General features: G+C 67.9%; 2 protein-coding genes and 10 non-coding genes across 13 annotated transcripts in view; all 12 read right to left on the bottom strand.

Moving 5' to 3' along the window:
* Nucleotides 1–6,424, bottom strand: part of LOC123389306 (translation initiation factor IF-2-like) — a 19,805-nt gene extending 13,381 nt beyond the window's left edge. Inside the window, exons 1-8 of one of the 2 annotated variants that reach the window (XM_045070644.1) lie at nucleotides 6,326–6,424; nucleotides 5,074–5,191; nucleotides 4,641–4,685; nucleotides 3,386–3,503; nucleotides 2,951–3,049; nucleotides 1,708–1,825; nucleotides 1,280–1,324; nucleotides 22–139 (exon numbers count right to left, since the gene is read on the bottom strand). In XM_045070644.1, the coding sequence (XP_044926579.1) occupies nucleotides 108–139; nucleotides 1,280–1,324; nucleotides 1,708–1,825; nucleotides 2,951–3,049; nucleotides 3,386–3,503; nucleotides 4,641–4,685; nucleotides 5,074–5,099 (483 nt within the window). In that variant the 5' untranslated portion in view covers nucleotides 5,100–5,191; nucleotides 6,326–6,424 and the 3' untranslated portion in view covers nucleotides 22–107. Of the gene's footprint in view, nucleotides 1–21; nucleotides 140–1,279; nucleotides 1,325–1,707; nucleotides 1,826–2,950; nucleotides 3,050–3,385; nucleotides 3,504–4,640; nucleotides 4,686–5,073; nucleotides 5,192–6,325 lie in introns of those variants that run through there. The other variant, XM_045070646.1, reaches the window with a different exon arrangement.
* On the bottom strand, nucleotides 1,575–1,655 carry LOC123389345. The gene has a single exon (XR_006603956.1). It is a non-coding gene; the product is annotated as a small nucleolar RNA SNORD115 (small nucleolar RNA).
* On the bottom strand, nucleotides 3,251–3,331 carry LOC123389432. Its single transcript, XR_006604035.1, has one exon. It is a non-coding gene; the product is annotated as a small nucleolar RNA SNORD115 (small nucleolar RNA).
* On the bottom strand, nucleotides 4,936–5,016 carry LOC123389344. Its single transcript, XR_006603955.1, has one exon. It is a non-coding gene; the product is annotated as a small nucleolar RNA SNORD115 (small nucleolar RNA).
* LOC123389305 (translation initiation factor IF-2-like) lies at nucleotides 6,326–16,973 on the bottom strand. The gene is made up of 14 exons (XM_045070642.1): nucleotides 16,858–16,973; nucleotides 16,426–16,524; nucleotides 15,180–15,297; nucleotides 14,752–14,796; nucleotides 13,496–13,613; nucleotides 13,061–13,160; nucleotides 11,811–11,928; nucleotides 11,384–11,428; nucleotides 10,122–10,239; nucleotides 9,690–9,788; nucleotides 8,445–8,562; nucleotides 8,017–8,061; nucleotides 6,758–6,875; nucleotides 6,326–6,424 (listed from the first exon to the last, which is right to left on the bottom strand). The coding sequence occupies exons 3-13, from the start codon at nucleotides 15,203–15,205 to the stop codon at nucleotides 6,844–6,846; spliced, it is 864 nt and encodes a 287-aa protein (XP_044926577.1). The 5' UTR covers nucleotides 15,206–15,297; nucleotides 16,426–16,524; nucleotides 16,858–16,973; the 3' UTR covers nucleotides 6,326–6,424; nucleotides 6,758–6,843.
* On the bottom strand, nucleotides 6,623–6,703 carry LOC123389431. The gene has a single exon (XR_006604034.1). It is a non-coding gene; the product is annotated as a small nucleolar RNA SNORD115 (small nucleolar RNA).
* LOC123389343 lies at nucleotides 8,312–8,392 on the bottom strand. The gene has a single exon (XR_006603954.1). It is a non-coding gene; the product is annotated as a small nucleolar RNA SNORD115 (small nucleolar RNA).
* Nucleotides 9,987–10,067, bottom strand: LOC123389430. Its single transcript, XR_006604033.1, has one exon. It is a non-coding gene; the product is annotated as a small nucleolar RNA SNORD115 (small nucleolar RNA).
* LOC123389342 lies at nucleotides 11,678–11,758 on the bottom strand. Its single transcript, XR_006603953.1, has one exon. It is a non-coding gene; the product is annotated as a small nucleolar RNA SNORD115 (small nucleolar RNA).
* On the bottom strand, nucleotides 13,361–13,441 carry LOC123389429. Its single transcript, XR_006604032.1, has one exon. It is a non-coding gene; the product is annotated as a small nucleolar RNA SNORD115 (small nucleolar RNA).
* LOC123389340 lies at nucleotides 15,047–15,127 on the bottom strand. The gene has a single exon (XR_006603952.1). It is a non-coding gene; the product is annotated as a small nucleolar RNA SNORD115 (small nucleolar RNA).
* Nucleotides 16,723–16,803, bottom strand: LOC123389428. The gene has a single exon (XR_006604031.1). It is a non-coding gene; the product is annotated as a small nucleolar RNA SNORD115 (small nucleolar RNA).

Below are 16,973 nucleotides of genomic sequence, written 5' to 3'. Positions count from 1 at the left end.
CCACCCGGAACCCCTCCTCACCGAGGGAGCGGTCGGGACGGCGCCATGCCCCGGCGATCCGAGACACGGGCCCTTTGGGCGGGGCTGGGAGAAGCCAGACTTGGTCGTCAAGGCGAGATCCTCCCTGGGGGACGGGGTTCTAAGGACAGAGGGAGAGGCCAGCCGTCAGAACGGCCTGCTCTGTGGCTCGTGCCCCATGCGGCCACGATCGGTCACGCCCGGAGCCCTGGCCGCTGCTGGCCAGGCGGGTGGAGGAACGAACGACCCAAGGCTCGGAGCCGCCGCAAGCAAGGAAAAGGGCCCCGGGGAGCCGCTGTACATCCCTGGAACCTCCAGAACCTGTGGAGATCAGGGCCCCTGTGGGAACCACCCCCTTGCTAAGAAAGGCCCCAGAACGTGGGCGGGAACACTAGGTTATCGAGTGCCCCCCCCCCCCTCCCGATGCCTCCCGGGCCCCGAGCCAACGGGGGCGGCCCCAGAACTTATGGCCAGGCAGACGCCAACCCCAGATTGGCCCGGCTGCCGTCCGTGCATCCGGGCGCTGGCACTCGCAGCCAACGTTGGCCCCCATGCCCAGACGGTCCACGTCTGGAGAGGGAGTCGCGGGTCACGGTCTCCCGCCAGCGGAAGGCAGGGGACCAATGCCCGCCCTGCAACAGGGTCCAGAGTCTCCCCCCGCGTGGCGGCCCCTCCTCTGGGGGCCTGGCCCGACAGGCTCTCGCCCAATGTCCGCTGTGGCCTGGGGCTCGCCCATTCTTGCCCATGTCCAGCCAAACCATGCTCCATCGGCAGCCCAAGCAAACATCGAGGGCTGTACTTCAGCAGCCTCCCAGGCTCCCAAAGTCCTTGGGAGTCTGGTGCCTAGGGCAGGAGCTCTGCCCGCTCCAGCCCCAAGAAACATGCGCTGGGGTTGGCTCGAGCAACCCGCCACTCGCTGAGGGGGACAGAAGTCCCTGACGCCAAGGGTCTCCCGACCCGTCTCCTCACGGGCGCACAGGACACAAAGGGAGGTCCAAGGAGGCCTCAGGGCCACGCGGATCTATGGCGGCATCCCCCCGGGATCCAGTCCCGGCCAGTTCCCGCGGCCCAACGTTCGCGTTCCCTGCACCTGGGATGGCTCAAGGGAGCCTGATCACGCGCAAGCCAACGCTGTGTGGACAACGGGGGCCTCCACCCGTAGCTCAGTGGTGGAGCCAGAGCCCCGTGCCGGGACTCTGGCTTCGCGGACGACGCCCATGGCGCCTGCCGTCTCCCGCCAGGCCCAGAGTCTCCCACTCACCTGTCGTGGCCAACGCCGCGCCTACCACCTGGCGCCCAAGGCCTGCTGCAAGACACAAGGAGACAAGGGTTCCTAAGGCATGGCTCCCAGGGAGCTGTCCAGGGGAGGGGAGGGGATTCAGTCTCTAGGCCGGGTGGGCTGCCTCCACACCGCGAGGGGCCCCTGACGTGCACGGGCTTTCCAGGGCAGGAGCAGGGATCCCCGGGGGATGCTTGGCCTCAAGCTCCCAAGGGCAGCGCCCCTCCAGGGCCCCGAGGCTCCGGGGGATGCTGATCCCGGCACAGACGCCTGCATTGGGCCTCAGCGTAATCCTATTGAGCATGATTTTTAGGTCATCATCGCTCTTCGAGACCATTTGAGTTGTCATCATTGACCCAAGCAGGTTGGCGGCGATGCGTGCGGTCGCGTCGCCCCCAGAACCTGCTTACCGGGGCTGCGTGGAGGACTGCGCCATGAGCCGGGGTCCTGAGACATTGGACCTGTGGGCAGGGCCGGGCCAGGCAAGACGAGCTGGTGCGGGCGATCTCCCCGCGTGTGGATGCGGTTCTGAGGAGAGACGCAGAGACCAGCTGTCCAAAAGCCCTGGTCCGGGGCACCGGCCGGACGGCCGAGGGCTACCTTTCCCAACGTCCTGGCCGGTGGGGGCCGGGCATACGGCCGACCCACGCATGGCTGATGTGCGAGACGACGGAGCAGGGCCCAGGGCCCCAGCTGCCCTTACCAGGGCATCCCCAAACAAGGGAGATCTAGGCCCCTGTGTCAGCACCACCGTCGGCAGAACGGTCCGTGAACGTGGCACGGAGCACAGGGTTTTGGCGTGTCCCCGCTGTCACCCTTGCACGTGAGCCGAGGGGGGCGGTCAGGGACTTTTGGCCAGGACGCCGCCCACCCCCCCCATGGTCCCACCTGGGAGCCAAGGATCGGAGCCCCTACCCCGGAAGCCCAAGGTGGCTCGGGCCCACGGCTGCCCCAGGGCCGAGCTCTGAATGCCAGGTCACTGTCCACCACTACGGCCAGGCACACCACCCACCGGCTGCCCTGGGCGAGGTACCCGACTCTCGCCGTGCAGCGCCGCTTCGTCAGGACCCGGTCCCCGGTGCTTGAGAGCCTCCGGAGAGAGGCTCCGACCCAATGGCTGCAAGGGCCTGGCCCTCGCAGATTCCGCCCCGTAGCCCCGTGGAACCCGGCTGTCGCGCGAGCACAAGGAATCCTCTTGCGCTCTTCGCAAGCAGCCTGGTGGGGTCTCCAACGCCTTGGGCGTCTGCGCTGTGGGGCAGGAGCTCAGGCCTCGTCAGCCCGCGGAAACAAGCCAAGTCCCGGGCCTCGAGCAACCCCGTGGCAGAAGATCACAGAAGCTTCTGAGACCACAAGTCTCACGTCCACTACGTCCGTAGGCCCACGAGACACGCCCAGATGGATCAGGGGGCCTCAGGGTCTCCTGATCCTATGGCGGCCACTCTGCGCTTTCCGGGTCTTGCCAGCCGCCCGGCCCCACGCTCGCGTCCCCTGCCCCTGGGATGGCTCAAGGGCACCCGCTCCCGGGGTGGCCCACGACGTCTGGACCACGAGGACCGCCACCCCAAGCCCACGGCCTGCTGCAGAGTCACTGCTGGGCTACCCGCTTCCCAAGGCGTCTCGGGCCTCCCTCCGAGCCCAGAGGCTTCCGCTCACCTCTGCTGCATGTCGACACACCGAGGACCTAGCCGGCCAGGCCCGCCGAAGGACACGAGGGGACGAGGATGGCGAAGCCCTGGCTCCCGGGGAGCTGTCCTGGGAAGAGGATGGGGGCGGTGGGCCGGCTTGAGTGCCAGGACACCCCCGTGGGCACGCGCAGAGGCGCCTAGGCTCCGGGCCCAACGCGCGGAGACGCTCGCGCGTTCGTTCTCCTCTAGCGCCCAGCTGCAGCGCGCCCTCAAATGCCCCGAGGGTCTGGGGGCTGCTGCTGCTGATCCCCGCACGGTCCCCTGCACTGGGCCTCAGCGTAATCCTATTGAGCATGATTTTTAGGTCATCATCGCTCTTCGAGACCATATGAGTTCTCATCATTGACCCAAGCAAGCCGGGGGCGACGCGTGAGGTCCCTGCCCACCCGGAACCCCTCCTCACCGAGGGAGCGGTCGGGACGGCGCCATGCCCCGGCGATCCGAGACACGGGCCCTTTGGGCGGGGCTGGGAGAAGCCAGACTTGGTCGTCAAGGCGAGATCCTCCCTGGGGGACGGGGTTCTAAGGACAGAGGGAGAGGCCAGCCGTCAGAACGGCCTGCTCTGTGGCTCGTGCCCCATGCGGCCACGATCGGTCACGCCCGGAGCCCTGGCCGCTGCTGGCCAGGCGGGTGGAGGAACGAACGACCCAAGGCTCGGAGCCGCCGCAAGCAAGGAAAAGGGGCCCCGGGGAGCCGCTGTACATCCCTGGAACCTCCAGAACCTGTGGAGATCAGGGCCCCTGTGGGAACCACCCCTTGCTAAGAAAGGCCCCAGAACGTGGGCGGGAACACTAGGTTATCGAGTGCCCCCCCCCCCTCCCGATGCCTCCCGGGCCCCGAGCCAACGGGGGCGGCCCCAGAACTTATGGCCAGGCAGACGCCAACCCCAGATTGGCCCGGCTGCCGTCCGTGCATCCGGGCGCTGGCACTCGCAGCCAACGTTGGCCCCCATGCCCAGACGGTCCACGTCTGGAGAGGGAGTCGCGGGTCACGGTCTCCCGCCAGCGGAAGGCAGGGGACCAATGCCCGCCCTGCAACAGGGTCCAGAGTCTCCCCGCGTGGCGGCCCCTCCTCTGGGGGCCTGGCCCGACAGGCTCTCGCCCAATGTCCGCTGTGGCCTGGGGCTCGCCCATTCTTGCCCATGTCCAGCCAAACCATGCTCCATCGGCAGCCCAAGCAAACATCGAGGGCTGTACTTCAGCAGCCTCCCAGGCTCCCAAAGTCCTTGGGAGTCTGGTGCCTAGGGCAGGAGCTCTGCCCGCTCCAGCCCCAAGAAACATGCGCTGGGGTTGGCTCGAGCAACCGCCACTCGCTGAGGGGGACAGAAGTCCCTGACGCCAAGGGTCTCCCGACCCGTCTCCTCACGGGCGCACAGGGACACAAAGGGAGGTCCAAGGAGGCCTCAGGGCCACGCGGATCTATGGCGGCATCCCCCCGGGATCCAGTCCCGGCCAGTTCCCGCGGCCCAACGTTCGCGTTCCCTGCACCTGGGATGGCTCAAGGGAGCCTGATCACGCGCAAGCCAACGCTGTGTGGACAACGGGGGCCTCCACCCGTAGCTCAGTGGTGGAGCCAGAGCCCCGTGCCGGGACTCTGGCTTCGCGGACGACGCCCATGGCGCCTGCCGTCTCCCGCCAGGCCCAGAGTCTCCCACTCACCTGTCGTGGCCAACGCCGCGCCTACCACCTGGCGCCCAAGGCCTGCTGCAAGACACAAGGAGACAAGGGTTCCTAAGGCATGGCTCCCAGGGAGCTGTCCAGGGGAGGGGAGGGGATTCAGTCTCTAGGCCGGGTGGGCTGCCTCCACACCGCGAGGGGCCCCTGACGTGCACGGGCTTTCCAGGGCAGGAGCAGGGATCCCCGGGGGATGCTTGGCCTCAAGCTCCCAAGGGCAGCGCCCCTCCAGGGCCCCGAGGCTCCGGGGGATGCTGATCCCGGCACAGACGCCTGCATTGGGCCTCAGCGTAATCCTATTGAGCATGATTTTTAGGTCATCATCGCTCTTCGAGACCATTTGAGTTGTCATCATTGACCCAAGCAGGTTGGCGGCGATGCGTGCGGTCGCGTCGTCGCGCCCCCAGAACCTGCTTACCGGGGCTGCGTGGAGGACTGCGCCATGAGCCGGGGTCCTGAGACATTGGACCTGTGGGCAGGGCCGGGCCAGGCAAGACGAGCTGGTGCGGGCGATCTCCCCGCGTGTGGATGCGGTTCTGAGGAGAGACGCAGAGACCAGCTGTCCAAAAGCCCTGGTCCGGGGCACCGGCCGGACGGCCGAGGGCTACCTTTCCCAACGTCCTGGCCGGTGGGGGGGCGGGCATACGGCCGACCCACGCATGGCTGATGTGCGAGACGACGGAGCAGGGCCCAGGGGCCCCAGCTGCCCTTACCAGGGCATCCCCAAACAAGGGAGATCTAGGCCCCTGTGTCAGCACCACCGTCGGCAGAACGGTCCGTGAACGTGGCACGGAGCACAGGGTTTTGGCGTGTCCCCGCTGTCACCCTTGCACGTGAGCCGAGGGGGGCGGTCAGGGACTTTTGGCCAGGACGCCGCCCACCCCCCCATGGTCCCACCTGGGAGCCAAGGATCGGAGCCCCTACCCCGGAAGCCCAAGGTGGCTCGGGCCCACGGCTGCCCCAGGGCCGAGCTCTGAATGCCAGGTCACTGTCCACCACTACGGCCAGGCACACCACCCACCGGCTGCCCTGGGCGGCGAGGTACCCGACTCTCGCCGTGCAGCGCCGCTTCGTCAGGACCCGGTCCCCGGTGCTTGAGAGCCTCCGGAGAGAGGCTCCGACCCAATGGCTGCAAGGGCCTGGCCCTCGCAGATTCCGCCCCGTAGCCCCGTGGAACCCGGCTGTCGCGCGAGCACAAGGAATCCTCTTGCGCTCTTCGCAAGCAGCCTGGTGGGGTCTCCAACGCCTTGGGCGTCTGCGCTGTGGGGCAGGAGCTCAGGCCTCGTCAGCCCGCGGAAACAAGCCAAGTCCCGGGCCTCGAGCAACACCCCGTGGCAGAAGATCACAGAAGCTTCTGAGACCACAAGTCTCACGTCCACTACGTCCGTAGGCCCACGAGACACGCCCAGATGGATCAGGGGGCCTCAGGGTCTCCTGATCCTATGGCGGCCACTCTGCGCTTTCCGGGTCTTGCCAGCCGCCCGGCCCCCCCACGCTCGCGTCCCCTGCCCCTGGGATGGCTCAAGGGCACCCGCTCCCGGGGTGGCCCACGACGTCTGGACCACGAGGACCGCCACCCCAAGCCCACGGCCTGCTGCAGAGTCACTGCTGGGCTACCCGCTTCCCAAGGCGTCTCGGGCCTCCCTCCGAGCCCAGAGGCTTCCGCTCACCTCTGCTGCATGTCGACACACCGAGGACCTAGCCGGCCAGGCCCGCCGAAGGACACGAGGGGACGAGGATGGCGAAGCCCTGGCTCCCGGGGAGCTGTCCTGGGAAGAGGATGGGGGCGGTGGGCCGGCTTGAGTGCCAGGACACCCCCGTGGGCACGCGCAGAGGCGCCTAGGCTCCGGGCCCAACGCGCGGAGACGCTCGCGCGTTCGTTCTCCTCTAGCGCCCAGCTGCAGCGCGCCCTCAAATGCCCCGAGGGTCTGGGGGCTGCTGCTGATCCCCGCACGGTCCCCTGCACTGGGCCTCAGCGTAATCCTATTGAGCATGATTTTTAGGTCATCATCGCTCTTCGAGACCATATGAGTTCTCATCATTGACCCAAGCAAGCCGGGGGCGACGCGTGAGGTCCCTGCCCACCCGGAACCCCTCCTCACCGAGGGAGCGGTCGGGACGGCGCCATGCCCCGGCGATCCGAGACACGGGCCCTTTGGGCGGGGCTGGGAGAAGCCAGACTTGGTCGTCAAGGCGAGATCCTCCCTGGGGGACGGGGTTCTAAGGACAGAGGGAGAGGCCAGCCGTCAGAACGGCCTGCTCTGTGGCTCGTGCCCCATGCGGCCACGATCGGTCACGCCCGGAGCCCTGGCCGCTGCTGGCCAGGCGGGTGGAGGAACGAACGACCCAAGGCTCGGAGCCGCCGCAAGCAAGGAAAAGGGCCCCGGGGAGCCGCTGTACATCCCTGGAACCTCCAGAACCTGTGGAGATCAGGGCCCCTGTGGGAACCACCCCTTGCTAAGAAAGGCCCCAGAACGTGGGCGGGAACACTAGGTTATCGAGTGCCCCCCCCCCCTCCCCCGATGCCTCCCGGGCCCCGAGCCAACGGGGGCGGCCCCAGAACTTATGGCCAGGCAGACGCCAACCCCAGATTGGCCCGGCTGCCGTCCGTGCATCCGGGCGCTGGCACTCGCAGCCAACGTTGGCCCCCATGCCCAGACGGTCCACGTCTGGAGAGGGAGTCGCGGGTCACGGTCTCCCGCCAGCCAGCGGAAGGCAGGGGACCAATGCCCGCCCTGCAACAGGGTCCAGAGTCTCCCCGCGTGGCGGCCCCTCCTCTGGGGGCCTGGCCCGACAGGCTCTCGCCCAATGCCCGCTGTGGCCTGGGGCTCGCCCATTCTTGCCCATGTCCAGCCAAACCATGCTCCATCGGCAGCCCAAGCAAACATCGAGGGCTGTACTTCAGCAGCCTCCCAGGCTCCCAAAGTCCTTGGGAGTCTGGTGCCTAGGGCAGGAGCTCTGCCCGCTCCAGCCCCAAGAAACATGCGCTGGGGTTGGCTCGAGCAACCGCCACTCGCTGAGGGGGACAGAAGTCCCTGACGCCAAGGGTCTCCCGACCCGTCTCCTCACGGGCGCACAGGACACAAAGGGAGGTCCAAGGAGGCCTCAGGGCCACGCGGATCTATGGCGGCATCCCCCCGGGATCCAGTCCCGGCCAGTTCCCGCGGCCCAACGTTCGCGTTCCCTGCACCTGGGATGGCTCAAGGGAGCCTGATCACGCGCAAGCCAACGCTGTGTGGACAACGGGGGCCTCCACCCGTAGCTCAGTGGTGGAGCCAGAGCCCCGTGCCGGGACTCTGGCTTCGCGGACGACGCCCATGGCGCCTGCCGTCTCCCGCCAGGCCCAGAGTCTCCCACTCACCTGTCGTGGCCAACGCCGCGCCTACCACCTGGCGCCCAAGGCCTGCTGCAAGACACAAGGAGACAAGGGTTCCTAAGGCATGGCTCCCAGGGAGCTGTCCAGGGGAGGGGAGGGGATTCAGTCTCTAGGCCGGGTGGGCTGCCTCCACACCGCGAGGGGCCCCTGACGTGCACGGGCTTTCCAGGGCAGGAGCAGGGATCCCCGGGGGATGCTTGGCCTCAAGCTCCCAAGGGCAGCGCCCCTCCAGGGCCCCGAGGCTCCGGGGGATGCTGATCCCGGCACAGACGCCTGCATTGGGCCTCAGCGTAATCCTATTGAGCATGATTTTTAGGTCATCATCGCTCTTCGAGACCATTTGAGTTGTCATCATTGACCCAAGCAGGTTGGCGGCGATGCGTGCGGTCGCGTCGCCCCCAGAACCTGCTTACCGGGGCTGCGTGGAGGACTGCGCCATGAGCCGGGGTCCTGAGACATTGGACCTGTGGGCAGGGCCGGGCCAGGCAAGACGAGCTGGTGCGGGCGATCTCCCCGCGTGTGGATGCGGTTCTGAGGAGAGACGCAGAGACCAGCTGTCCAAAAGCCCTGGTCCGGGGCACCGGCCGGACGGCCGAGGGCTACCTTTCCCAACGTCCTGGCCGGTGGGGGCCGGGCATACGGCCGACCCACGCATGGCTGATGTGCGAGACGACGGAGCAGGGCCCAGGGCCCCAGCTGCCCTTACCAGGGCATCCCCAAACAAGGGAGATCTAGGCCCCTGTGTCAGCACCACCGTCGGCAGAACGGTCCGTGAACGTGGCACGGAGCACAGGGTTTTGGCGTGTCCCCCGCTGTCACCCTTGCACGTGAGCCGAGGGGGGCGGTCAGGGACTTTTGGCCAGGACGCCGCCCACCCCCCCATGGTCCCACCTGGGAGCCAAGGATCGGAGCCCCTACCCCGGAAGCCCAAGGTGGCTCGGGCCCACGGCTGCCCCAGGGCCGAGCTCTGAATGCCAGGTCACTGTCCACCACTACGGCCAGGCACACCACCCACCGGCTGCCCTGGGCGAGGTACCCGACTCTCGCCGTGCAGCGCCGCTTCGTCAGGACCCGGTCCCCGGTGCTTGAGAGCCTCCGGAGAGAGGCTCCGACCCAATGGCTGCAAGGGCCTGGCCCTCGCAGATTCCGCCCCGTAGCCCCGTGGAACCCGGCTGTCGCGCGAGCACAAGGAATCCTCTTGCGCTCTTCGCAAGCAGCCTGGTGGGGTCTCCAACGCCTTGGGCGTCTGCGCTGTGGGGCAGGAGCTCAGGCCTCGTCAGCCCGCGGAAACAAGCCAAGTCCCGGGCCTCGAGCAACACCCCGTGGCAGAAGATCACAGAAGCTTCTGAGACCACAAGTCTCACGTCCACTACGTCCGTAGGCCCACGAGACACGCCCAGATGGATCAGGGGGCCTCAGGGTCTCCTGATCCTATGGCGGCCACTCTGCGCTTTCCGGGTCTTGCCAGCCGCCCGGCCCCACGCTCGCGTCCCCTGCCCCTGGGATGGCTCAAGGGCACCCGCTCCCGGGGTGGCCCACGACGTCTGGACCACGAGGACCGCCACCCCAAGCCCACGGCCTGCTGCAGAGTCACTGCTGGGCTACCCGCTTCCCAAGGCGTCTCGGGCCTCCCTCCGAGCCCAGAGGCTTCCGCTCACCTCTGCTGCATGTCGACACACCGAGGACCTAGCCGGCCAGGCCCGCCGAAGGACACGAGGGGACGAGGATGGCGAAGCCCTGGCTCCCGGGGAGCTGTCCTGGGAAGAGGATGGGGGCGGTGGGCCGGCTTGAGTGCCAGGACACCCCCGTGGGCACGCGCAGAGGCGCCTAGGCTCCGGGCCCAACGCGCGGAGACGCTCGCGCGTTCGTTCTCCTCTAGCGCCCAGCTGCAGCGCGCCCTCAAATGCCCCGAGGGTCTGGGGGCTGCTGCTGATCCCCGCACGGTCCCCTGCACTGGGCCTCAGCGTAATCCTATTGAGCATGATTTTTAGGTCATCATCGCTCTTCGAGACCATATGAGTTCTCATCATTGACCCAAGCAAGCCGGGGGCGACGCGTGAGGTCCCTGCCCACCCGGAACCCCTCCTCACCGAGGGAGCGGTCGGGACGGCGCCATGCCCCGGCGATCCGAGACACGGGCCCTTTGGGCGGGGCTGGGAGAAGCCAGACTTGGTCGTCAAGGCGAGATCCTCCCTGGGGGACGGGGTTCTAAGGACAGAGGGAGAGGCCAGCCGTCAGAACGGCCTGCTCTGTGGCTCGTGCCCCATGCGGCCACGATCGGTCACGCCCGGAGCCCTGGCCGCTGCTGGCCAGGCGGGTGGTGGAGGAACGAACGACCCAAGGCTCGGAGCCGCCGCAAGCAAGGAAAAGGGCCCCGGGGAGCCGCTGTACATCCCTGGAACCTCCAGAACCTGTGGAGATCAGGGCCCCTGTGGGAACCACCCCTTGCTAAGAAAGGCCCCAGAACGTGGGCGGGAACACTAGGTTATCGAGTGCCCCCCCCCCCTCCCGATGCCTCCCGGGCCCCGAGCCAACGGGGGCGGCCCCAGAACTTATGGCCAGGCAGACGCCAACCCCAGATTGGCCCGGCTGCCGTCCGTGCATCCGGGCGCTGGCACTCGCAGCCAACGTTGGCCCCCATGCCCAGACGGTCCACGTCTGGAGAGGGAGTCGCGGGTCACGGTCTCCCCGCCAGCGGAAGGCAGGGGACCAATGCCCGCCCTGCAACAGGGTCCAGAGTCTCCCCGCGTGGCGGCCCCTCCTCTGGGGGCCTGGCCCGACAGGCTCTCGCCCAATGTCCCGCTGTGGCCTGGGGCTCGCTCGCCCATTCTTGCCCATGTCCAGCCAAACCATGCTCCATCGGCAGCCCAAGCAAACATCGAGGGCTGTACTTCAGCAGCCTCCCAGGCTCCCAAAGTCCTTGGGAGTCTGGTGCCTAGGGCAGGAGCTCTGCCCGCTCCAGCCCCAAGAAACATGCGCTGGGGTTGGCTCGAGCAACCGCCACTCGCTGAGGGGGACAGAAGTCCCTGACGCCAAGGGTCTCCCGACCCGTCTCCTCACGGGCGCACAGGACACAAAGGGAGGTCCAAGGAGGCCTCAGGGCCACGCGGATCTATGGCGGCATCCCCCCGGGATCCAGTCCCGGCCAGTTCCCGCGGCCCAACGTTCGCGTTCCCTGCACCTGGGATGGCTCAAGGGAGCCTGATCACGCGCAAGCCAACGCTGTGTGGACAACGGGGGCCTCCACCCGTAGCTCAGTGGTGGAGCCAGAGCCCCGTGCCGGGACTCTGGCTTCGCGGACGACGCCCATGGCGCCTGCCGTCTCCCGCCAGGCCCAGAGTCTCCCACTCACCTGTCGTGGCCAACGCCGCGCCTACCACCTGGCGCCCAAGGCCTGCTGCAAGACACAAGGAGACAAGGGTTCCTAAGGCATGGCTCCCAGGGAGCTGTCCAGGGGAGGGGAGGGGATTCAGTCTCTAGGCCGGGTGGGCTGCCTCCACACCGCGAGGGGCCCCTGACGTGCACGGGCTTTCCAGGCAGGAGCAGGGATCCCCGGGGGATGCTTGGCCTCAAGCTCCCAAGGGCAGCGCCCCTCCAGGGCCCCGAGGCTCCGGGGGATGCTGATCCCGGCACAGACGCCTGCATTGGGCCTCAGCGTAATCCTATTGAGCATGATTTTTAGGTCATCATCGCTCTTCGAGACCATTTGAGTTGTCATCATTGACCCAAGCAGGTTGGCGGCGATGCGTGCGGTCGCGTCGCCCCCAGAACCTGCTTACCGGGGCTGCGTGGAGGACTGCGCCATGAGCCGGGGTCCTGAGACATTGGACCTGTGGGCAGGGCCGGGCCAGGCAAGACGAGCTGGTGCGGGCGATCTCCCCGCGTGTGGATGCGGTTCTGAGGAGAGACGCAGAGAGACCAGCTGTCCAAAAGCCCTGGTCCGGGGCACCGGCCGGACGGCCGAGGGCTACCTTTCCCAACGTCCTGGCCGGTGGGGGCCGGGCATACGGCCGACCCACGCATGGCTGATGTGCGAGACGACGGAGCAGGGCCCAGGGCCCCAGCTGCCCTTACCAGGGCATCCCCAAACAAGGGAGATCTAGGCCCCTGTGTCAGCACCACCGTCGGCAGAACGGTCCGTGAACGTGGCACGGAGCACAGGGTTTTGGCGTGTCCCCGCTGTCACCCTTTGCACGTGAGCCGAGGGGGGCGGTCAGGGACTTTTGGCCAGGACGCCGCCCACCCCCCCCATGGTCCCACCTGGGAGCCAAGGATCGGAGCCCCTACCCCGGAAGCCCAAGGTGGCTCGGGCCCACGGCTGCCCCAGGGCCGAGCTCTGAATGCCAGGTCACTGTCCACCACTACGGCCAGGCACACCACCCACCGGCTGCCCTGGGCGAGGTACCCGACTCTCGCCGTGCAGCGCCGCTTCGTCAGGACCCGGTCCCCGGTGCTTGAGAGCCTCCGGAGAGAGGCTCCGACCCAATGGCTGCAAGGGCCTGGCCCTCGCAGATTCCGCCCCGTAGCCCCGTGGAACCCGGCTGTCGCGCGAGCACAAGGAATCCTCTTGCGCTCTTCGCAAGCAGCCTGGTGGGGTCTCCAACGCCTTGGGCGTCTGCGCTGTGGGGCAGGAGCTCAGGCCTCGTCAGCCCGCGGAAACAAGCCAAGTCCCGGGCCTCGAGCAACACCCCGTGGCAGAAGATCACAGAAGCTTCTGAGACCACAAGTCTCACGTCCACTACGTCCGTAGGCCCACGAGACACGCCCAGATGGATCAGGGGGCCTCAGGGTCTCCTGATCCTATGGCGGCCACTCTCTGCGCTTTCCGGGTCTTGCCAGCCGCCCGGCCCCACGCTCGCGTCCCCTGCCCCTGGGATGGCTCAAGGGCACCCGCTCCCGGGGTGGCCCACGACGTCTGGACCACGAGGACCGCCACCCCAAGCCCACGGCCTGCTGCAGAGTCACTGCTGGGCTACCCGCTTCCCAAGGCGTCTCGGGCCTCCCTCCGAGCCCAGAGGCTTCCGCTCACCTCTGCTGCATGTCGACACACCGAGGGACCTAGCCGGCCAGGCCCGCCGAAGGACACGAGGGGACGAGGATGGCGAAGCCCTGGCTCCCGGGGAGCTGTCCTGGGAAGAGGATGGGGGCGGTGGGCCGGCTTGAGTGCCAGGACACCCCCGTGGGCACGCGCGCAGAGGCGCCTAGGCTCCGGGCCCAACGCGCGGAGACGCTCGCGCGTTCGTTCTCCTCTAGCGCCCAGCTGCAGCGCGCCCTCAAATGCCCCGAGGGTCTGGGGGCTGCTGCTGATCCCCGCACGGTCCCCTGCACTGGGCCTCAGCGTAATCCTATTGAGCATGATTTTTAGGTCATCATCGCTCTTCGAGACCATATGAGTTCTCATCATTGACCCAAGCAAGCCGGGGGCGACGCGTGAGGTCCCTGCCCACCCGGAACCCCTCCTCACCGAGGGAGCGGTCGGGACGGCGCCATGCCCCGGCGATCCGAGACACGGGCCCTTTGGGCGGGGCTGGGAGAAGCCAGACTTGGTCGTCAAGGCGAGATCCTCCCTGGGGGACGGGGTTCTAAGGACAGAGGGAGAGGCCAGCCGTCAGAACGGCCTGCTCTGTGGCTCGTGCCCCATGCGGCCACGATCGGTCACGCCCGGAGCCCTGGCCGCTGCTGGCCAGGCGGGTGGAGGAACGAACGACCCAAGGCTCGGAGCCGCCGCAAGCAAGGAAAAGGGCCCCGGGGAGCCGCTGTACATCCCTGGAACCTCCAGAACCTGTGGAGATCAGGGCCCCTGTGGGAACCACCCCCTTGCTAAGAAAGGCCCCAGAACGTGGGCGGGAACACTAGGTTATCGAGTGCCCCCCCCCCCCTCCCGATGCCTCCCGGGCCCCGAGCCAACGGGGGCGGCCCCAGAACTTATGGCCAGGCAGACGCCAACCCCAGATTGGCCCGGCTGCCGTCCGTGCATCCGGGCGCTGGCACTCGCAGCCAACGTTGGCCCCCATGCCCAGACGGTCCACGTCTGGAGAGGGAGTCGCGGGTCACGGTCTCCCGCCAGCGGAAGGCAGGGGACCAATGCCCGCCCTGCAACAGGGTCCAGAGTCTCCCCGCGTGGCGGCCCCTCCTCTGGGGGCCTGGCCCGACAGGCTCTCGCCCAATGTCCCGCTGTGGCCTGGGGCTCGCCCATTCTTGCCCATGTCCAGCCAAACCATGCTCCATCGGCAGCCCAAGCAAACATCGAGGGCTGTACTTCAGCAGCCTCCCAGGCTCCCAAAGTCCTTGGGAGTCTGGTGCCTAGGGCAGGAGCTCTGCCCGCTCCAGCCCCAAGAAACATGCGCTGGGGTTGGCTCGAGCAACCGCCACTCGCTGAGGGGGACAGAAGTCCCTGACGCCAAGGGTCTCCCGACCCGTCTCCTCACGGGCGCACAGGACACAAAGGGAGGTCCAAGGAGGCCTCAGGGCCACGCGGATCTATGGCGGCATCCCCCCGGGATCCAGTCCCGGCCAGTTCCCGCGGCCCAACGTTCGCGTTCCCTGCACCTGGGATGGCTCAAGGGAGCCTGATCACGCGCAAGCCAACGCTGTGTGGACAACGGGGGCCTCCACCCGTAGCTCAGTGGTGGAGCCAGAGCCCCGTGCCGGGACTCTGGCTTCGCGGACGACGCCCATGGCGCCTGCCGTCTCCCGCCAGGCCCAGAGTCTCCCACTCACCTGTCGTGGCCAACGCCGCGCCTACCACCTGGCGCCCAAGGCCTGCTGCAAGACACAAGGAGACAAGGGTTCCTAAGGCATGGCTCCCAGGGAGCTGTCCAGGGGAGGGGAGGGGATTCAGTCTCTAGGCCGGGTGGGCTGCCTCCACACCGCGAGGGGCCCCTGACGTGCACGGGCTTTCCAGGGCAGGAGCAGGGATCCCCGGGGGATGCTTGGCCTCAAGCTCCCAAGGGCAGCGCCCCTCCAGGGCCCCGAGGCTCCGGGGGATGCTGATCCCGGCACAGACGCCTGCATTGGGCCTCAGCGTAATCCTATTGAGCATGATTTTTAGGTCATCATCGCTCTTCGAGACCATTTGAGTTGTCATCATTGACCCAAGCAGGTTGGCGGCGATGCGTGCGGTCGCGTCGCCCCCAGAACCTGCTTACCGGGGCTGCGTGGAGGACTGCGCCATGAGCCGGGGTCCTGAGACATTGGACCTGTGGGCAGGGCCGGGCCAGGCAAGACGAGCTGGTGCGGGCGATCTCCCCGCGTGTGGATGCGGTTCTGAGGAGAGACGCAGAGACCAGCTGTCCAAAAGCCCTGGTCCGGGGCACCGGCCGGACGGCCGAGGGCTACCTTTCCCAACGTCCTGGCCGGTGGGGGCCGGGCATACGGCCGACCCACGCATGGCTGATGTGCGAGACGACGGAGCAGGGCCCAGGGCCCCAGCTGCCCTTACCAGGGCATCCCCAAACAAGGGAGATCTAGGCCCCTGTGTCAGCACCACCGTCGGCAGAACGGTCCGTGAACGTGGCACGGAGCACAGGGTTTTGGCGTGTCCCCGCTGTCACCCTTGCACGTGAGCCGAGGGGGGCGGTCAGGGACTTTTGGCCAGGACGCCGCCCCACCCCCCCATGGTCCCACCTGGGAGCCAAGGATCGGAGCCCCTACCCCGGAAGCCCAAGGTGGCTCGGGCCCACGGCTGCCCCAGGGCCGAGCTCTGAATGCCAGGTCACTGTCCACCACTACGGCCAGGCACACCACCCACCGGCTGCCCTGGGCGAGGTACCCGACTCTCGCCGTGCAGCGCCGCTTCGTCAGGACCCGGTCCCCGGTGCTTGAGAGCCTCCGGAGAGAGGCTCCGACCCAATGGCTGCAAGGGCCTGGCCCTCGCAGATTCCGCCCCGTAGCCCCGTGGAACCCGGCTGTCGCGCGAGCACAAGGAATCCTCTTGCGCTCTTCGCAAGCAGCCTGGTGGGGTCTCCAACGCCTTGGGCGTCTGCGCTGTGGGGCAGGAGCTCAGGCCTCGTCAGCCCGCGGAAACAAGCCAAGTCCCGGGCCTCGAGCAACACCCCGTGGCAGAAGATCACAGAAGCTTCTGAGACCACAAGTCTCACGTCCACTACGTCCGTAGGCCCACGAGACACGCCCAGATGGATCAGGGGGCCTCAGGGTCTCCTGATCCTATGGCGGCCACTCTGCGCTTTCCGGGTCTTGCCAGCCGCCCGGCCCCACGCTCGCGTCCCCTGCCCCTGGGATGGCTCAAGGGCACCCGCTCCCGGGGGTGGCCCACGACGTCTGGACCACGAGGACCGCCACCCCAAGCCCACGGCCTGCTGCAGAGTCACTGCTGGGCTACCCGCTTCCCAAGGCGTCTCGGGCCTCCCTCCGAGCCCAGAGGCTTCCGCTCACCTCTGCTGCATGTCGACACACCGAGGACCTAGCCGGCCAGGCCCGCCGAAGGACACGAGGGGACGAGGATGGCGAAGCCCTGGCTCCCGGGGAGCTGTCCTGGGAAGAGGATGGGGGCGGTGGGCCGGCTTGAGTGCCAGGACACCCCCGTGGGCACGCGCAGAGGCGCCTAGGCTCCGGGCCCAACGCGCGGAGACGCTCGCGCGTTCGTTCTCCTCTAGCGCCCAGCTGCAGCGCGCCCTCAAATGCCCCGAGGGTCTGGGGGCTGCTGCTGATCCCCGCACGGTCCCCTGCACTGGGCCTCAGCGTAATCCTATTGAGCATGATTTTTAGGTCATCATCGCTCTTCGAGACCATATGAGTTCTCATCATTGACCCAAGCAAGCCGGGGGCGACGCGTGAGGTCCCTGCCCACCCGGAACCCCTCCTCACCGAGGGAGCGGTCGGGACGGCGCCATGCCCCGGCGATCCGAGACACGGGCCCTTTGGGCGGGGCTGGGAGAAGCCAGACTTGGTCGTCAAGGCGAGATCCTCCCTGGGGGACGGGG

The sequence above is a fragment of the Mustela putorius genome, unplaced genomic scaffold, assembly GCF_011764305.1.
Source record: "Mustela putorius furo isolate JIRA1106 unplaced genomic scaffold, ASM1176430v1.1 tig00003972_pilon_pilon_pilon, whole genome shotgun sequence".
NCBI classification, from domain to species: Eukaryota; Metazoa; Chordata; class Mammalia; order Carnivora; family Mustelidae; genus Mustela; species Mustela putorius.
Note: the sequence above shows the minus strand (reverse complement) of the source record. Positions and strands in the feature narration are given on the sequence as shown.

Coding starts and splice junctions, on each gene's coding strand:
- LOC123389305 (XM_045070642.1), bottom strand. CDS start 15,205: ATGGCGCAGTCCTCCACGCAGCCCCG. Junction 11,429..11,810: donor CAGTCCTCCACGCAGCCCCG/GTAAGCAGGTTC, acceptor TGTGTCTTGCAG/CAGGCCTTGGGCGCCAGGTG. Junction 6,876..8,016: donor CGCGGCGTTGGCCACGACAG/GTGAGTGGGAGA, acceptor CTCTGTCCTTAG/AACCCCGTCCCCCAGGGAGG.